General features: G+C 38.1%; 1 protein-coding gene across 1 annotated transcript; it reads right to left on the reverse strand.

Annotated features, from left to right (window-relative positions):
* On the reverse strand, positions 3,887 to 4,717 carry LOC109329288. The gene is made up of 2 exons (XM_019562967.1): positions 4,505 to 4,717; positions 3,887 to 4,330 (listed from the first exon to the last, which is right to left on the reverse strand). Exons 1-2 carry the CDS (start codon positions 4,715 to 4,717, stop codon positions 3,887 to 3,889), a joined length of 657 nt encoding a protein of 218 aa, XP_019418512.1.

The raw sequence follows: 19,066 nt of genomic DNA on the forward strand, positions 1-19,066 counted from the left end.
TCTAGCCAATCACATTCTAAAACGTCCCATGACTACAATGCATATCACCACATCAGAGCAGAACCCATGTGAGAACACGAGATTCAGTGTGGACATGTGCATCACACATTCATGCACCCTCGTTCATCCAATGCTCCACAACGTGCCACACGTACCAATCTCCATCCCGCCAACCAGCGTTTGACACGTTAGTGGTCCTAGGCAACTCACTCTATTCATTCCCACACCGAATTCCTTCCCCGATAAAGCTCAACGAGTTTGTTTCTCTTTGCATTTTTTTCACACATTCTCGCATCTGAAAATTGTATCGATAATTTTGTTTAAAATATAACCATGTTTAATAATTTTTTTACCAATAACTTTTAAAAAAATATTTTTAATAAAAAAAATAACAAAAATAACAAAAATCAATTATAGTGATAATTAATCTACGGTATAACTTGATTTTATTTGAAACTTTTATAAATGATAAATAAATCATGCAAATCAATATATGCCTTTACTATAAAAAATAAAGTTTGGACATTTTGTAATAATAAATAAATCACATCAAGTGAAAATCAATATATGCAATATATTAAACTAGATTGTGTGCCAATTTATGTTGAAATCTCATTAATCTCATAATTACATAAAAAATAAAAGTCTCATGTGGGAATAAAAATCTTATGCAATGGTAACTAAATTATACCAAGTGTAAATCAATACGTACATATCATATGCTATAAAAATAAATAAATTGTGGGAACGAGATTATTTGCTAATTTATTTTGAAATCTCATTTGTCTTATAATTACGTAAAAAATAAAAAATTATTTAATACAAAGCTATATGAAATATGATTAAGTATATCTCTACATCCCAAAAAATAACTTTTTTTCTAAAAAATAAAATAAACAAAAATTAGAATTTTTTTAAACCAAGTTTTAATATGAGTTGCGGTAACAGACGTGTGGGCTATGTTGCGCTCATATTTAAAAAAAAAGGTTTTTAAATAAAAAAACAAAAATTAGGATTTCTTAACTAAGTTTTAATATGAGACGCGGTAACGGATGTAGGGGCTATGCTTCGCTCATATCTTTTTTTCTAAAAAGTATTTATACTGTACTATTTTTAAGAAATAAAATTAACCCAACCAACAAACTTTTTTCTACCCAACGAACTACGTAGTCTTAATTCCCAAAAAGGGATACGTAGGACCAAGATCACTCTTACTAGACATAATAATAAAATAAATTTTTTTTGGTAAAAATATAATAATAACACAATTAACAATCCATACAATGTAGTAAGGGTACCGTTCAAACGGGCAACTGGGGTGCTAATACCTTCCCTAGTGTGTAATCGACTCCCGAACCTGGATATCAAAGTCCAAAGCCCAATGTGATTGGGCCAAAAGATTTTTCTACATTTTTGACTGGAAAAAATTTAGTGGCAACTCTAATGAGGTCGTGCAGCCGAAAATCGGGGCGCGACAAAAAGGATAAAGGAACCACTGATGGGTCAAAACACAATCACGCGACCGTTGAGGGGTCGGGGTGCAAAAGGATAAAGAGACCACTGAGGGGTCAAATCACAATCACGCGGCCGTTGAGGGGTCGGGGATCAAAATGATAAGAGACCACTGAGGGGTTAAAGCACAATCATGCGACCGTCAAGGGGTCAAGGTGCAAAAGGATGAAGGGACCATTGAGGGGTCAAAGCGAAATCACGCGACTGTTGAGGGGTCGGGGTGCAAAAGGATAAAGAGACCACTGAGGGGTCAAAGTACAATCACGCGACCGCTGAGGGTTTGGGATGCAAAAGGATAAAAGAGACCACTAAGGGGTCAAAGCATAATCACGCGACCGCTGAGGGGTCATGATGAAAGAGGTATCACGGGAACACACGAACAACAAGGGACCCTGGATCAAAACTTAGAAGGATATTTTGAGTCAAAACTTTGGCTGTAGACGCATATGATAGTGTAGATGCTAATGATGCATGAGTAGTTCAAAGATGTCTATGATAACGTATGTACGGTAAGTTACGCGTATGAGAATAACTTAATTGTCATTATAAAGTTTGACGTGAAACCACAATGCCTTCTCGGTAAGCATCAACTAATCCAATCAGAACTCGCTACACTTTCATTCCTCCTCTGCATAAATTAACGGATCCATTTTGGGTGACCTCTTTTTTCCGTCATTGGGAGATGTAGCATTCACTTCTCTAATGACATATGCATTGGGGTTAAGTTTCAATGAGTTTCGTTATCCTGAATCACTTAATGAAATAGATTACCATAAAAGTTATTTGATCATGAAGTTCGAGTATTATATTTATATGACTTGTGATTTATCTAAGCAAACATGCATGCACAAAGGTAAATAGGGAGATGAAAGAACTTTCTTCTATTGATATTCAAAAAGGTACACATGGGAAGGTTTAAGAGCATATATACTACGGGTTACAAAAATTTTGCAATATATTTTGCCCCAGTATAAAGTAATTGATAACACCAGGCTGACAAGCATCAATGTTCCGCGACGGTCGAGTAACTAGCCCATAACACTAGGCTGACAGGACTATTCTGAGTACTCCCATTTCCTCCCCATATTGTTCACAACTTTTATGGCTTCCACTATGTGTACCAGCGCATGGAGGATCTTGATTTGCCACTAGTATAGTAAACTTGCAAGAGAAAATGCCTTTTTTTTATTTGCCTTAATTTCTGCTTAGGCTGCCCTTTCGAGTTTTCCACCTAACAAACTTTATTCTTACCCTAATTTTTGCTTAGGCCGCCCTTTCGGGTTTTCAACCTAACGGACTCTTTTTTTTTCTTCCCTTTTTAGGCATATAATCTCTTTACCGCATCTGTGTTTACAGGTCTGGCTAAAACATTTCCATCCATGTCTTGCAAGATCAGAGCACCTTCTGAGAATGCATTCTTGACAATATAAGGACCTTCATAGTTTGGAGCCCATTTTCCGGAAGCATCTTCATGATTTAGGAGGATCTTTTTGAGCACCAAGTCTCCCGCTTCGAACTCTCTAGGACAGACCTTCTTGTCGAAAGCTCTTGCCACCCTTCCCTGGTATAACTGGCCATGACAAATGGCTGCCAATCTTTTCTCTTCGATCATATTTAACTGCTCATACCTAGCCTTGACCCATTCAGACTCTTCTAGTTCTGCTTCCATTTGGACCCTCAACGAAGGAATTTCTACTTCTATTGGAGAGACGGCTTCCATCCCGTACACTAGTGAGAACGGGGTTGCCCCAGTACTTGATCGAATGTTGGTGTGATATGCGTGCAAAGCATAGGGTAACTTTTCATGCCAATCTTTGTAGTTCTCCATAATCTTTGCAACTATCTTTTTGATGTTCTTATTGGCCGCTTCAATTGTGCCATACAACTTTGGCTTGTACGGGGTCAAATTATGATGTTTGATCTTAAATTTGTTGCACAATTCCCCCACTTCGCCACCATTGAGTTTGGTGCCATTATCTGTGATTATCCTTTCAGGGATCCCATACCTGCAAATGATCTCTCTTCGGAGGAACCTGACAAATACCTTGCGAGTGATACTACTGTATAATGCAGCTTCTACCCACTTGGTGAAGTAGTCGATAGCCACCATAATGAAGCGATGACCGTTGGAACCCTTGGGATTTATGGGTCCAATTACATCAATTCCCCACATGGAGAAAGGCCAGGGGGCGACCATACTCTACAATAGGAAATGTGGTGCATTGATTCTATCTGCATACACCTGACACTTCTGACACTTTCTGACATAACCTATCCAATCTGCTTCCATGGTAGTCCAATAGTAGGCACTCCTTAGAATTTTCTTTGCCATCATGTGACCATTTGCATGAGTTTTGCAGATCCCTTCATGTATTTAAGTCATGATTAATTGAATTTCTCTTGTATCAACGCATATGAGGAGCGTACCATCATGACTCCTTTTGTACAACACTTTACCATTAACAAAGAATGTCCCCGCCAGGTGGTGAATTGTCTTTTTGTTCACATCACTGACACCCTCTGGATACTCTTTGTGTTGGATATACCTTTTTACATCGTGATACCAAGGTTCGCCATCAGCCTCTAACTTAGCAAAACAATAAGAAGGTTCATCTTGATCCGTCACTTGAATTGGGAGAACACTAGCGTGTACTTCAAGTTTAGTCCTTACAGCCAAAGTTGCTAGAGCATCCGCAAACTGGTTCTTGTCTCGAGTCACATGGGAAAAGAAAATTTCTTCAAATTTCTCGGCTAACGAAGATAAGTATTTCTGATACGGAATGAGATTTCTATCCTTAGTTTGCCACTCCCCATTGACCTGGTAAATGATAAGCGCAGAGTCTCCAAACACCCTCAACTTCTTGACATTCAGCTCGTAAGCAAAGAGAAGTCCATTGATGCACGCTTCTTATTCGGCTATATTGTTAGTGCATTCGAAGTCTAGCTTGATTGCCACTGGGTATTGCTTACCGACCGACGAGATGATTACTACCCCAACACCACTCCTATACATATTAACTGATCCATCAAAGTACATCTCCCAAACATCTTCCTCTAATTCATCTATCCCATATACTCCACCATCAGGGAACTCATTCAGTATCCCGTCTTCCCCGTCTATAGGGCTTTCTGCCAATTGGTCTGTGATTCCTCCACCTCTGACAGATTTCTGAGTAACATATTTAATGTCGAACTCGGACAACATTATCTATCATTTTGCCATTCTCAGAGAAACGTGAGGACTCTCAAAGATATACCTCAAAGTAGTGTAGTACAACATGTATTGTCAGAGCCTTTTGGATGCCCACACTAGAGCACAACAAGTCTTTTCTATCGTCGAGTATCGAGATTCACATTCATTAAACTTCTTGCTCAAATAGTAAAGGGCTTGCTCCTTCTTACCCGTTTCTCCATATTGTCCCAACATTGCACCCATCGAAGTTTGCAACACCGTCATATATAAGATCAACGGTTGGCCCGGTGTTGGCGATGCCAGGACAGACATATTTACCGAATAAGCCTTTATTTTATCGAAAGCTTCCTCGCAATCCGTATCCCACTTCCTTCTCAGTATTTGGAGCTGGGATCTCTTGTATCGCTTCTACCTTCTTGGGGTCCACCCCTATGCCCTCCCTATTGACGACAGATCCTAACATGTTCCCTGAAGATGCTCCAAACATGCACTTCTCGGGATTTAACTTCATTTGATATTTTCTCAGTCTTTCAAATAACTTTAGTAAGACCACGACAGGACTATCCCCCTTTTTAGACTTGGCGATGATATCGTCAACATATACTCCACTTCCTTTTGCATCATATGATGAAATAGGGCCATCATAGCATGTTGATACGTTGCCCATGCATTCTTTAATCCAAAAGACATAACCTTGTAACAATAGGTCCCCCACGGGGTGATAAAAGTGGTTTTCGCCTTGTCATCAGTGCCCATCAGAATTGGATGATACCCTACATATCCATCCATGAAAGAGAACCGATGACTCCGGGTCGCGCTGTCGACCAGAACATCAATGTGAGGGATGGGAAAATCATCTTTCAAACTTGCCTTGTTAAGATTTCTGTAGTTTACGCACATCCTCAGCTTCCCTCCTATCTTGGGTACCATCACTACATTAGCCACCCATTCTGTGTGCCTAGACACTTCTATGAAGCTGGAGTCCAAATGTTTTATCACCTCCTCTTTCACCTATAATGACAAATCTAGGCGCATCCTTCTCAACTTTTGTTTCTTAGGCTCAACACCCAGATATAAGGGAATCTTATGTGACGCTATGTTAGGATCCAGCCCTGGCATGTCCTTATAAGACCAGGCAAATACATCCATATACTCACAGAACAGATTTATCATTTCAACGCATTATGAGTTGTCTACCATTTTCAGCTTCTTTTTATTCTCTTATGTTCCCATGTTGATTAACTCAATTTCTTTAGTATTCACGACATACTCCTTTCGAAATGCTCTAACATTTTTGAAAATTCCCTCACATCTTCTTTTTCTTCATCTGAATCAATGAGTTTATCATCCGGTGTCGTAGACGAATTAATTGATGGATTTTCAATTACCATATTACTGGATAAATTTTCTACCAAATTTAAGTACCTGTATTCATTTATTAAATGTTAGGAGAAGAAAAGGGAGATAAAAACACAAATTCATAGAAGAAAGTAAGAAATTAATTATGATAACAGTGATGTATGAATTGATGAGGTAAAATGTTGAATAGCAATACAAATTAGCAAAGATATTGTCTCAAGTCATTTAAAGATAAATCCAAACATCGGAGTTACAACATAATCAAAAGTTTACTTTAATGCCACAATCTCATTTATTGGTTCAGAACGCTAATTCTTCAATGGTGTGTCTTCCTCATCGACGCAAATACTGTTGGCCCTAGGTGAACTGTCTTCTTCAGAAAGTTGTTGGGAAGATGGATGTTATCAAATTTCTCTGAGACTGAGATGAACGATGGAATGCCCTGTAGATGCATGCCCAAACCTTTCCCTATTTCATATTCCTTTGTAGTCATGATTTGGGTCACCACCTGATTCACATCATGCACATGAGCCTTCCCTTCACGTTGTTGGGTCCCAACTACCTCGAAGCTATTCAAGAAGTCATCACCATCCTTCGTACTTTCCACATAAGGTACCGAAATCAGTTTCGAAACTAGGACCTCCTCTTCTCCATGTACCGTGATCACCATTTTGTCCTTGACAAACTTCACCGCCTCATGTAGAGTGGATGGTACGGCTCCTGCTTCATGAATCCATGGTCTTCCCAATAGCATTGTATATGAAGAATCCACATCTATGATCACGAACAGGACTAGAAAAACACTAGGTCCGATTTCCAATGGCAATGTGATCTCGCCCAATATACTCCTATGATTCCCATCGAAGGCATTCACAATCATTTGCCTCAGAATAATTTCTTCTCTACTAATCCCCATAGTTACCAAGGTAGACAGCGGTAGGACGTTCAGAGCTGAACCTCCATCAATTAGTATTTTGCCGACAATATGACCTCAACATTTGGCAATAATGAGCAGTGCACGAGATATTTTCTCCGACCTCTTCACCATTTCTTCATCAAAGAATGTTATTATGTTAACATGTTTCACAGAATCTACAATGTTAACCATCTCGCTAGGCATGACATCGGGGTTAACGTAAGCCTCGTTAAGCACCTTCAATAATGCCTTTCTGTGTAAATATGAGGATAATACCAAACCCAACAAAGATATCTTAGAATGAGTTTTCTTCAAGTGCTCCACCATATCATACTCACTCTGCCTCATGATCTTTAGAAATTCTTCCTCCTCCCATTCAGTGACTTCTTCTGTCATGTCATCTTTCTCTCCAACCTTTTTTCCTACTTTTTGAGTCTCTCCCTCCGGTGGACCAAAATACCTTCCACTCCTAGTGATTTCACCAGTCATGACCACCTTCGATACTTGAACCTCAGGGACCTCCCCCGTTGCTTCAACCTTAATCTCATAACTGCATGGGACATTATGTGTGCTCTCATAGGTGAAGGGCTAAGGCTTTCTCACCCTAAGAGTTACTCTCTCAGGACTTGAATCTTTGAGTAATGGGACTCTGAGTGTGACCTTTTAAACCATATCAACTTCTTCACCATCTGATTCAACCCTTCTCGCTTGAATGACCCCAAGATTTAGCAAGACTTGCACCCTCGCCTTATATCCCCAACAATCCTCTATGGAGTGTCCTACCTGGCCATGATGATAATCGCAATGAGATTCCGGATCTCGGCCCCTCTCATCATATACATTCGTGGCTGGTGCTACTACGTTATAATCAGTCCTCCTCAAAGCATCAAAGAGGTGTTGCATTGACATTTTCAAGTCACACACCCTCCTTACTTGCAATATATCCACATCAACACATTTACCCCCGGATTGTGGTTTGGGATCAGATTCTTACAGATATCTGGTCAAGCATCATCCTCAAACTCAAGCTTCCCACAGGCAATGAGTTTTCTTACCGCCAATTTAAACAGCTCATAGTCCTCAATGGAGTGTCCCGCCACATCCATTTAATAACTACATGTGCGATTTGCATCGTACCAAGAAGGCAAGTTGCCGTCAAAAGGCTGGACAAGGTATGGTGCTAATAGGCGACGGTCCACTAAATGGTGGAACAATTCAGCATTGGATATAGCAAGTTTTGGAAAAGCGGGTAGGTTAGGGAAAAATGTATTTTGGTAGCGATTTGTTTGGGCTTGTGTGTTGATGGGTGCATGGCGATTTGATTGGTATAGAAGGTTGGTATGGTTGTATAAATATGGTCGGGACTGGTTGGTGTATTATGGGCGAGTGTAATTATAGGGTTATGGGACATTGTTTACTTGGTAGGCTAGTGTTTGATCATAAGATGTGGGTTGGGACCTCCATTGTTGTTGATGTACCTGATTCATCTCATTCTCATTTTTCCTTGACGACACATTCTTTTTAGTAGCGTTTCCATCCTCCTCACCTAGTGATAACTTTCCAGCCTTTGTCAACATCTCAATCCTGTCACCGACATCCATTAGCTCTCGGAAATCTTTGTATGCAACCCCTGCCATTATTCCGATGTAAAGAGCCCCCAAGGTTCCCATAAAATACGAGCACATTTCTGGCATGGTCATTTTGGGCTGCACCTATACTGCCAAACCCCTCCACCTCGTTGCATACTCTCTAAAGGACTCCGCCTTCTTCTTCTGCATTGCCCCAATTTGCTCACACGTCGTAGCCAATTCTACATTAAACTTATACAGATCCATGAACAAGTCTGGAAGCTCAGTCCATCTAGAGATGTGACTCAAGTCTAGCTTTAAGTACCAGTCCAGTGTTGGGCCAGTCAGAATCTCGTGGAAAAAGCAAATGAAGAAACCGTCCTCCTTTGACCATATGGCCATCTTTGTAGCATAACTTACTAGATAGAATCGTGGGTTGCCACTTCCATCCAACTTGGAGAAATCTGGTACCCTGAGATCCTTCGGGATCACAAACATTAGTGGCATGACATAATTCTTCAATTCGAAGGGACCCCCCCCCCCCCGAATATTCTTTAGTTCCTCTTCTACCTTCGCCATCCACTCCTCATACGTCTTGTTCCCTTCCTCATTTGGCGGACCGAACATGTCTTTAAGGCTGTTCAAAACGAGGCATGTTGGAGCCTTCTCCCTCTTGTCGGGCATTTCCAATGGGACGGTATCCTCCCCCAATCGGGGGAGCATCCTCTTATTTCCCACAAGCGCTCGCTCCTCCTTGGTTGCTAGAAGGGCGAGAACATTCTTGATATCCTTCAACGAGTCTTCCATCTTGCTCTGCGCCTGAGCCATTTCATCCATCTTCTCTTTTACCTCGTCAATTTCCAATCCAAAATTCCTCTCAGTGCTTGCGAAGTTAGTGTCCATCCTTGCTCGTGATCTGGTGTTATAAGAGTGACTCCGAGAATGCGCAATGGTTCCTAGTGAAAGTCCTGCATTTCTTTTTCAAAAATTCATTAAGTCATTGTTTCTTAAGATCAACTTATATAAGATTAGTTCCTTTTATCTAACGATGAAATGTTCGTACAACGCTTGACGACCATCCTGCAACTGTCTTATAAGGTTATAACCCCATTAGATCATGTTGTGGTTAATGACAACCATAGAAAGAGCACAAAGGGCTCCATAGTATGATTGCATTTTTGAGCTTCGTGTTAGTAATGCTATCTTCAGGCTTGCGTTCTGTGTGGTTTGAATTCAAAATTTGTGTTACAATATATCATCATAAGGGAGAATTACAGGGATTTTTAGGGAAACAAAACAAGTAAAATGGACTTCATTCAATGTTTTTTTCTTTTCATTTATCATTTTTTGAAAGGAGAGAGATTACAATATCTTTTTTTTTCTCTCTCTCCTTTTTACACAAAATCAAATAGTTCATTCTAATCATCTAGAACAATGACATCTTCCTCTGAGTATTCTTCCTCTAGGTCTTCCTTCATGAACGTTGGCTCATCCTTTGGCTCAGGGTTCAACCACCCCATGGATTCCCTCCAATATTTGACTCCTTGGGTTGTATTCTGATAGTCATTGAAGTAAGCCTTGATCTTCGCCGACAATTTGACCCCCACTTTTACACTTTCCTTGTACATAACATCGAAATCTTGGGGCCAATCATAGCTAATAGTCTCCCGATATCCCAGCAGAGATATTGATCTATGCCTCCACATTTATTTACACCTCTCGACCTTTTCTGTGGCCCTCCTGATTTCTTCCAACTCTTTCTGCTTGTCCTCTTCTTTCCAACCAAGTTTGAGACCCATAGTATTGCACTTGGATTCTAGCTCATTCGTCCTTTGCTTGTATCATTTCGTTTTGCCCTTAGATTTGGATAAAGTATTCTGGTACTCATCCCTATTTTGTTGCACTTCTTGCAAATGTGAGACTTGTTCTGTCAAATGAGCGACTTGGTCTTGTCCCATAACGGTTTGTTGTTGGCTTGATCTGAGATCTCTTTCGAGCTCGGCAATCCTCGCATCTCTGAGATGGATAACACTCTTGAAACCCCTTAACTCGTCATTCAACTCAACACATTTGTAGAGTCTATTTCCATAACTCACCTATGGGCTTCCAATTGCTCTTTCAGTTTACAGATCTCGACGGATGCTTCAGTTTTGGGCTTTTTAAGAGTGGCTGGAACAAATGCTTCATTTTCTATTTTTAACTCCTTTTCCAGCTTCTCAATATCGTGGTTTTTTCTTATTATTTCGATATGAGCATTTGCCTCTTGCTATCAACAATGTTCACTTGCTCCCAGAGGGTTTCTATAATACCTTCAAGCTCTTTCTCCCTTGAGGATAAGTTCTCATCTCTTAGCAAAGGTGGTGAGATGGTTACCTTTCCGACCATGGCCGCTCTCCAACTATCGCACTCAGGTGTGCTTCGGACTCGTGCCGCCCCTCATTGTTGATCCTCTCTGATGAAAAGATTGTCCCAAGCTTCCTTGACTTTCCTTATTAACTCATCATCATACTCATAGAGGCGTATGACACTCCTGGGTTCATCACTTGGTTTAATCGGCATTCGTCCAAGTTGTCGCAATACCAATTCCGATGTGTAGAAAAAGCATCCACCGGTGCTCGGTAGTGGAACATTGTTGTACGAACTCATCAGGTTATCATGCTCTTTTGCGGACACCAGTAACACATCCACCTGTATTCATTTGGTACAAGATGCTCAAGAGTAACCATTCACTGATCCACTACCTTTTCCTCAAGTGTAATGTTGTTAAAATCCATCAAAACACAGTTGACGAGGGCCTGATACTTGATAGCATGCACTTGTGTGGCCACCCATACATACAATAAGTGAGTACAACAATAGATTTTAAGGACCCCCTTCTTATGACAATTGGATAGGCAATGAATGTATCTCCTAGGATTGTTGGAATGGGGTCAGACTTCCATTTGAATACCTTGTAAAACACTTTCACAGCCTTGTACCCGACTGATCCATGAATGGAAAGGAACAACATCAACCTGTAAATGAGAAGGGCCAAGACAAGCTTGACAACTGCCCAATTTCCTTGATCCGTTGATTTTTGCAAGTGACGCTCCAAAGCACTTTGTAGCCAACCCTGATGGCCCATTCTCTCTACTTGATCCATAGGAGTCAATCCAATAATTTTCTTGACTGCGTCAACTGGAGTTTCACCACCCGTGATTTAGATTCCATGACCCCTCCGAACCAAAAGTAATTGTTGATATTCTTCTATCATTGGGACTGTGTCTAGATGAGGTAGCTGGAAAACACATAGGTTGTTATGCTAGAATTGAGTCAGCGTGTTGAGGGCCACAACATTGATATCAAAAAACAACAGGTCGTACAATTTCCTGTATTCTTCCAAGAACTCAACTTGAACTTCAGATGGAATCTTCTCAGCTAATACCCTGAGGCTATCAAGTCTGGCTACCTTGAAATCAGTCTTTACCCATTTCTTGACCTTAGTATTACTAGCACTAGGCTGCATATCCATGGCCTCTGACTGTGCAGAACAAGACATTGTTGGTTAAGGATCCTAAAAAAATATAAGACGAAGTCAGTTTTTCTCTACGTACGCGTAAATGATGCATATATTGACTTGATCAATGAGAGATGCATATGCATGACGAGTAAATGTGTTCTCTTCCCTTTTTTATGCATGACATGCTTGTAAGTATTTTTTATGACACACATTTTTTATATGCATGATATGTATGATAATGATACACATAAAAAGATTTGAATGCATGATATGCATGAAGTGATTTCTTTTTATTTTTTAATGTTTGACATGCAAACACATGAAGTAAAAGATTTTTATTTTATTTGTTTACGAATGCATAGTATGCATGTGGATGAAACGATTATATTTTAAAAGCCTTCCATCGTGGCATAAGGTTACCAAAGTGCAGTGGTACCCTAATTCACTCAGGCTTGTGTGACGGTGAGTCACTAATGATTGCGAGATAAAAGTTTTCTGACCTTTTTCCGAGTAGTAAAATATAGTAAACAAAATGTATACCCTCGTGTCCTACATAAAGGTGTTTGATCCTACAAGGTTTGTTGGGTCTAAAAGGCCAAACCCTAGGGTGAACTTCTAATGTCCATATATGCAAAATTTGGTGGTATATTAGACTTCCTCTAGGTCCCCAGACTACCGTCACTAGTGGAAACTGATGACCCATATATCACGAATATGACACGAAGATGTACGAAACACCAAGGGGGCCATATTCATAATAATCAGTAAAAATCTGAGTGATACATCAGCGCAATATCGAAATATGCACAAAGGCCCAATGACGATAAGACAATGCATCACTAGCAATAGGTGAATAGGCTCGGTAGACGGCTGAGGTAACAATGCATGAATAGTGAAGTGTGTGTGGGAGTTTAGAAACCTCAACAAAAATAATGCATAAAAACCCCAACAATAACCCAAAACGTGTACATAACATCAAAACACCAACTACATATAGAAGGGTTATTTACAAATAATATTAAATAAAAACGACAACAAAAATAAAATAAAATGAAACGATGAAATTAAAATAATGAACTAAATATCCACACAATTAATCTTAAAAGGCATGACTCTCAACTATCCCTAATGGAGACGTCATGTTGTCGTTACCCCACTTTTGTAGGCGCGACGAGATATATGCAAATAAATGCAATGGAGTCGTCATCGATATTTTTTAGAGGGAAAACATGAAAAACCAAAATTTGAAAATATGATTGATTTACTCCAAAAATAGAAGTTTAGTTCGGTAGTTGGTTATGGATGAAGAATGTGTTAGGAACCTCATATCGCCTGTTATAAAAATGGTACTTAGATCAGTTATGTGGATATTCGTTTAAGACATTAATTTTACCTTCACATTATTACACGGAAAGAAAGGCAAAGAAAGAGATTTATTTATTTTTTTATGTCTGACATGGAAATCTGCTCCTACGTATCTCTAGCTACAATAAAGAAATCAGGGCTACGTAGTTCTTTTGAAAATAAGTTTTTTAGTGATATATTTTTATTTTTTTATTTTTTATTTTTATTATGAAATTAACAACATGAAGTAGTGCGACAAGGCACTAGGCCTATAGTGGGCTACCTCATTTTGCTTTAAATTTTTTTTATTTAAAATGTATTTACAACATAAGGTAACACGACAAGACACTATATCTATAGTGGGTTACCTCACATTGTTGTTAAAATTTGTTTAAAGACAATTTACAACATGAGATAACGCGACAAGACACTAGGTCTATAGTGGGTTATCTCACATTGCTTTTAAATTTGTTTAAAGAGAATTTACAACTTGAGGTAATGCGACAAGACACTAGGTCTATAGTGGGTTACCTCACATTGTTTTTTAAAAATTAATTAAAGAGAATTTACAACATGAGGTAACATGACAAGACACTAGGTCTATAGTGGGTTATCACACATTCCTTTTAAAGTTATTTGAAAAGAATTTACAACATAAGGTATCGCGACAAGACACTAGCTCTATAGTGGGTTACCTCACATTCCTTTTTAAAAATTATTAAAGAGAATTTATAACATGAGGTACATTGCTTCTTTATTGAATTAATATATATATCATCGAGCCGAGAACATTGATGTTAAACCACGATAAGGATAACACTGATTTTGAACCATGCAATATTTAATAAAAACGACTAAAAGCTAATGAAAACAAAACAAAATTAACAAAAATTAAATAAAAAAAGATCAGGAAAATGGGTCAGAACAGCGGGGATGAACACTGTTCATCATCTCCATTCATGCTACCGGTGCCAAAGATAGAGACACCGTCGGAGGAGACGCCGGAGTGGCGGTTTGGATGATGACTGAACACCATGGCTGCAAGCTTTATGCATAGAACCTTGTTTATTTTAAAGCTAATGTAATCATGGTAGAACATACATACATACACCAATAAATATATGAACAGTAACGAAATAGAGAATAAAGAAAGGAACCTATTAGAATGCTTGGAGGGTTGGAGGAACGAAGACGAAGAAGAAGAAGAAGAACTTAGTGAAATTTTCTTGTTTATTGTTTTTTTCTCCTCTTCAAACTTGGGTTGCCTCTTTTTCTCTTAATAGGTTTTATGCCTCTTTTTGAATTTCTGATTAGGGTTAGGGTAGTTGCTAAGTTAGGCTTATAATGAGGAGTGAGGATTAGGGTTATGGGTGGGCTAGGGTCAAAAAAAATTGAAGTTAAAATTTAATTATTAAGTATTTTTCTGACCAACCACAAGCTCATGGCACATGGAGTGACACAAACTGTGGGACATCATATTGCTCCCCGTTGCCATAGTGTTTGAAATTCAAATTTCCCTCCTTTTTGCTTTGAAATATTTTACCCCAGTCAAAATTGGATATTTACGCACATCAACCACAAAATACATAAAAAATTCACATTTCATAATCACTCTTTCAAGTTTCAATACATATAAGAAACAAAGTGATCTCCTAAAGAATATTCATTTCATTGGTCATCATCCAATTTTCCACTTATAGCACGTATAAATAAAAAAAATGCAGTAATTTTATCATTATTGTTTATGTATTTTGTTCCTGAAAGAAACGTAGAAAAATCTAAAGATATAAAGATAATTGAAGAAGGAAGATAAGAGTAATTTATAAAAGTGCACTTGTTGTTGATGACTTGTTATTACATGATATGTTTTTATCATTTCAACCTTGTAAATCTCTGAGATACCAATGAAATACAATGTTTAAAAATAGTGAATACTAAAAACTATACTAAAGACAAAATATTCATATAGAAATTATTCCAAGTTGAAACCTTCCCATACATTCGGATGAGAACTTCACTCCAACTCGTGAGTACGTGTCCAAACCCATTTAATTTACTCTAAGATAGAAGAAAGGGGAATGAGGTTTCATAGAATGTGACATTTCTTGAAATAAAAATTTCATTGGATTGTAAGTCATATAGAATGAATACCTTTGGTCCATCTTTGAAGCCAATAAAAGCAGCCTTCCTAGCTTTAGGATGGAATTTGGTTCTTCCTAAGGGACTTGGGCTGGCAAAGGCTAAGCATCCAAAGATTCTTAGGTGTTCAACAGAAGGCAATTGGTTGTGGAGTAATTGGTAGGAACTATTATTCTTGAAGAGTGGTGTAGGGAGTTTATTTTTTAAATAGACAGCATGCATAACAACAAAATTTCAAAGGGTAGTTGGCAAATTTGATTCAAAGTGGAGAGCCCTTGACACATTCAGAATATGTTGATGGTTCCTTTCAACAATGTCATTTTGCTGTGGGGCTTCCATACAGCTTCTTTGATGTATTATTCTTTTAGAAGAAAGGAAGACATGCATGAGGAATTCAACCTCATTGTCACTTCTCAGACATTTTAACTTGGTATCAAATTGAGTCTCTATGTAAGATAGAAAGTGGATAATATTCTGTCTAGTTTTAGACCTAGTTTTCATGAAAACAACCCAAGTAAAACGATTATAACCATCTACCAAAGTTAGAAAATATTTATGACCATAAACAGTTGGAGTGAATATGGACCACATATATCAGCATGCAACAATTCAAAAATCTTAGAAGAAGAAGTTGTACTAACAGGAAATGGCAATTTCTTATGTTTAGAAAAGTGACAAACAACGTCACATGGTAAAAGTTTAGCATGCTATTTGGGAAGAAAAGGAAATTGTGCAGCTAGGATATACAAAATAGGCTGTGGAATATGTCCAAGGTGCATATGCCATAGTGTATTAATACCAAAGTGATTAGTAGAGCTATGTAAACTAAAACTATTGGAATCATATTCAATAGGTTTCTCTAGATTGATCACAAATAAACCTTGATTTGCTCCAGCTGAACCAATCATATGTTTGGAATTATTCTGCAAGATAGTGCAAGAATTTTGAGAGAATATCAAATAGCATTGTGAGTTATGCATTAACTTATTGACAGATATTAAGTTAACATGAAATTCAGGGATAAATACCACATTAGTTTGTAATAGAGTATGAGTAAGTCTTATAATTCCTGCAATGGAAGTAGATACTTTGATGTCATTTGGAAAGGTATAAGCATTGGAGAAATGGTTTGTTGACTGGTAAAGTTCCTTGAATCAAATATAATGTGGTCAGTAACACATGTATCTAAAAGCCACTGTAAAGAAAGATTACTTGAAGATGATGCAGGCAAGGTTGTATTTATAGTAGAGTTGGTAGTATGAGTGGAAGCATTCTTGGACTAGTGAATGAGGTTCAGTAGGTCCTTGAATTGCTCTTTTGTAAAAGTTTATTCACTGTGTTGAGCTTCATCATAACCTTGAGGATCTACTTGTGCATTAAGAGGAAAACCTGCAGTGTTGTTGATCATTTTCCCAGGCTATGAAGATTGGTATCCTGGAGGATACCTATGCTTGAGATAGCAAGTCTCAATTGTATTATTGGTTCTTTCACAAAAAAGTGTAGAATCCATTTCTCTGGCCTCTATCAGTCCCACCGAATCAGCCATTTCTTCCTCTAGAAGATGGGTTACCCTTTCCTATGAAGTTAGAAAGAATAGAATTTCCATTTCTACTTCTGTATTGGTTGATTTGTTGGCTACTTTCTGATAGGATCTTGGATTCAGGTTCAAGGTATGAGGGATGCTCAAATTGTCTTTCTTGTTGTATAACCATAGAGAACACCTTACTAATTGGTGGAAGGGGTTCTAGGAGCATAATTTATGATCTTACTTGAGAATATTGCTCATTCAATCCCTTTAGAAACCTAATAACATTATCATGTTCTTTGTATACAACATACTTGCATGTAGCAATGGGCCTAAAGGTTTCAATTTCCTCCCATATGGTCTTTCATTGAGTGTAGAAATCAGAAATGTTGAGATTACCTTGGTGTAGCCTAGGGAATTCTTCTTGTAATTCTGTCACACGTAATATAACACCTTTAGAATACATTTCCCGTATATCTTTCCAAACTCCGGCAACAGAATCCATCAAAATGATGGACTTGACAATTGATTCTTGAAGTGAATGTTGGAGCCATGACAATACTATGTTGGTGCACCTTACCATGGTCTGTACAGATTATCATCCATTGATGGCTTAGAGAAACTTCCATTGATGAACTCTATCTTATTCTTAGAATCCAATGCAAGAACCATTCCTCTTGCCCATGAGTGATAGTTTTTCCCATTCAGCAAGGGGCTAACAAGAACAAGTGTAGGATTTTCATTTCAAACTAGAAAGAATGGATTTGAAGGATTGGAGTTGTAATCACTATAGTCATTATGAGTTGAGACATGGTGAAGCAATTTCTTCAAATGAAGAGAAGGAAGATGTAGAAGATGGATATTTTAAGATTCCGTAAGGAAAAGAAATGGTAGAGACGAATCAAAGTAAAATTTGCTCTTATACTATCTTGGATTTACAACTCAATATTGAGCAGAGAAAAGACAAAAGAATAAAGGAACTTTCACTTATGTATTTCATCAAAACGTGTTTACAAAAGGAAGAAGAAGACACTTTAAATACACTAACTATCACTTCCCTAAAATACCCAACTAACAATAACAGAAAAATAGAAAATAGCTAAAAGGAGAGTTGAGCCTTAAGAGGAAAAAGCCCAATAACTAAAACAGAAAACAAAGCCTAAATAAAGCAATACACTAATAACTAAGACTACAAAGTGATGAATAGAATTACTAATACAACATAATAATTAAAACTAATCTTCTAACAAAGTGATCTCCTAAAGAATATTCATTTCACTAGTCCTCAACCAACTTTCCATTTACAGGAGCATATAAATACAAAAAATGAAGTAATTTTATCATTATTGTTTATGCATTTTGTTCTTGAAAAAAACACAGAAAAACTTAAGATAGAAAGAGAATTGGAGAAGGTGTTAGGTATCAGTGGCGAAATACACCTAGAAGGGGGGTTCAATAGGTGTGGCGAAGCTCAAGTTCCACTTTTTAGGTTTTTACACACTTGCTAAAAAATACCCACTTAATCGATTAACAACTGGTCTTAATCGATTAACCAATAACAGAAATAGAATGATCAGAATAACAAGTTGCACGGTTATTAACAAATACACAAAAAAATATACAACAGATACTTTTGTGCAAGATTCACAAGAACATAGCAAGGAACAACTTTTCAAAATATTAGCTCCAAACACGCATTAAAACATATTGAAATAAAAAAGAGAAAATGATAGAAAAGATTGCACAGAGATTTTATCCTGGTTCATTTTGCTGTCCATTGCAAAACTACATCCAGTCATACCCTCTGATTTGGGAGATTTTCCTTCTTCACTATGAAACACAATGTACGTTACATACACGCTTCCAAATACAAAACTTGAACGCTCCCTTCTTGGAACCCAAAGAACTTCGGCACCCTTGGTTTGACCTTTCCCAAAACCGCCTCCAAAGAAAACCTTTCTTATGCGATTCGGCCACAGCCAAGGTATCGCTCTTTATCCCAAGACCTCTA

The sequence above is a fragment of the Lupinus angustifolius genome, chromosome LG16, assembly GCF_001865875.1.
Source record: "Lupinus angustifolius cultivar Tanjil chromosome LG16, LupAngTanjil_v1.0, whole genome shotgun sequence".
Lineage (NCBI taxonomy): Eukaryota > Viridiplantae > Streptophyta > Magnoliopsida > Fabales > Fabaceae > Lupinus > Lupinus angustifolius.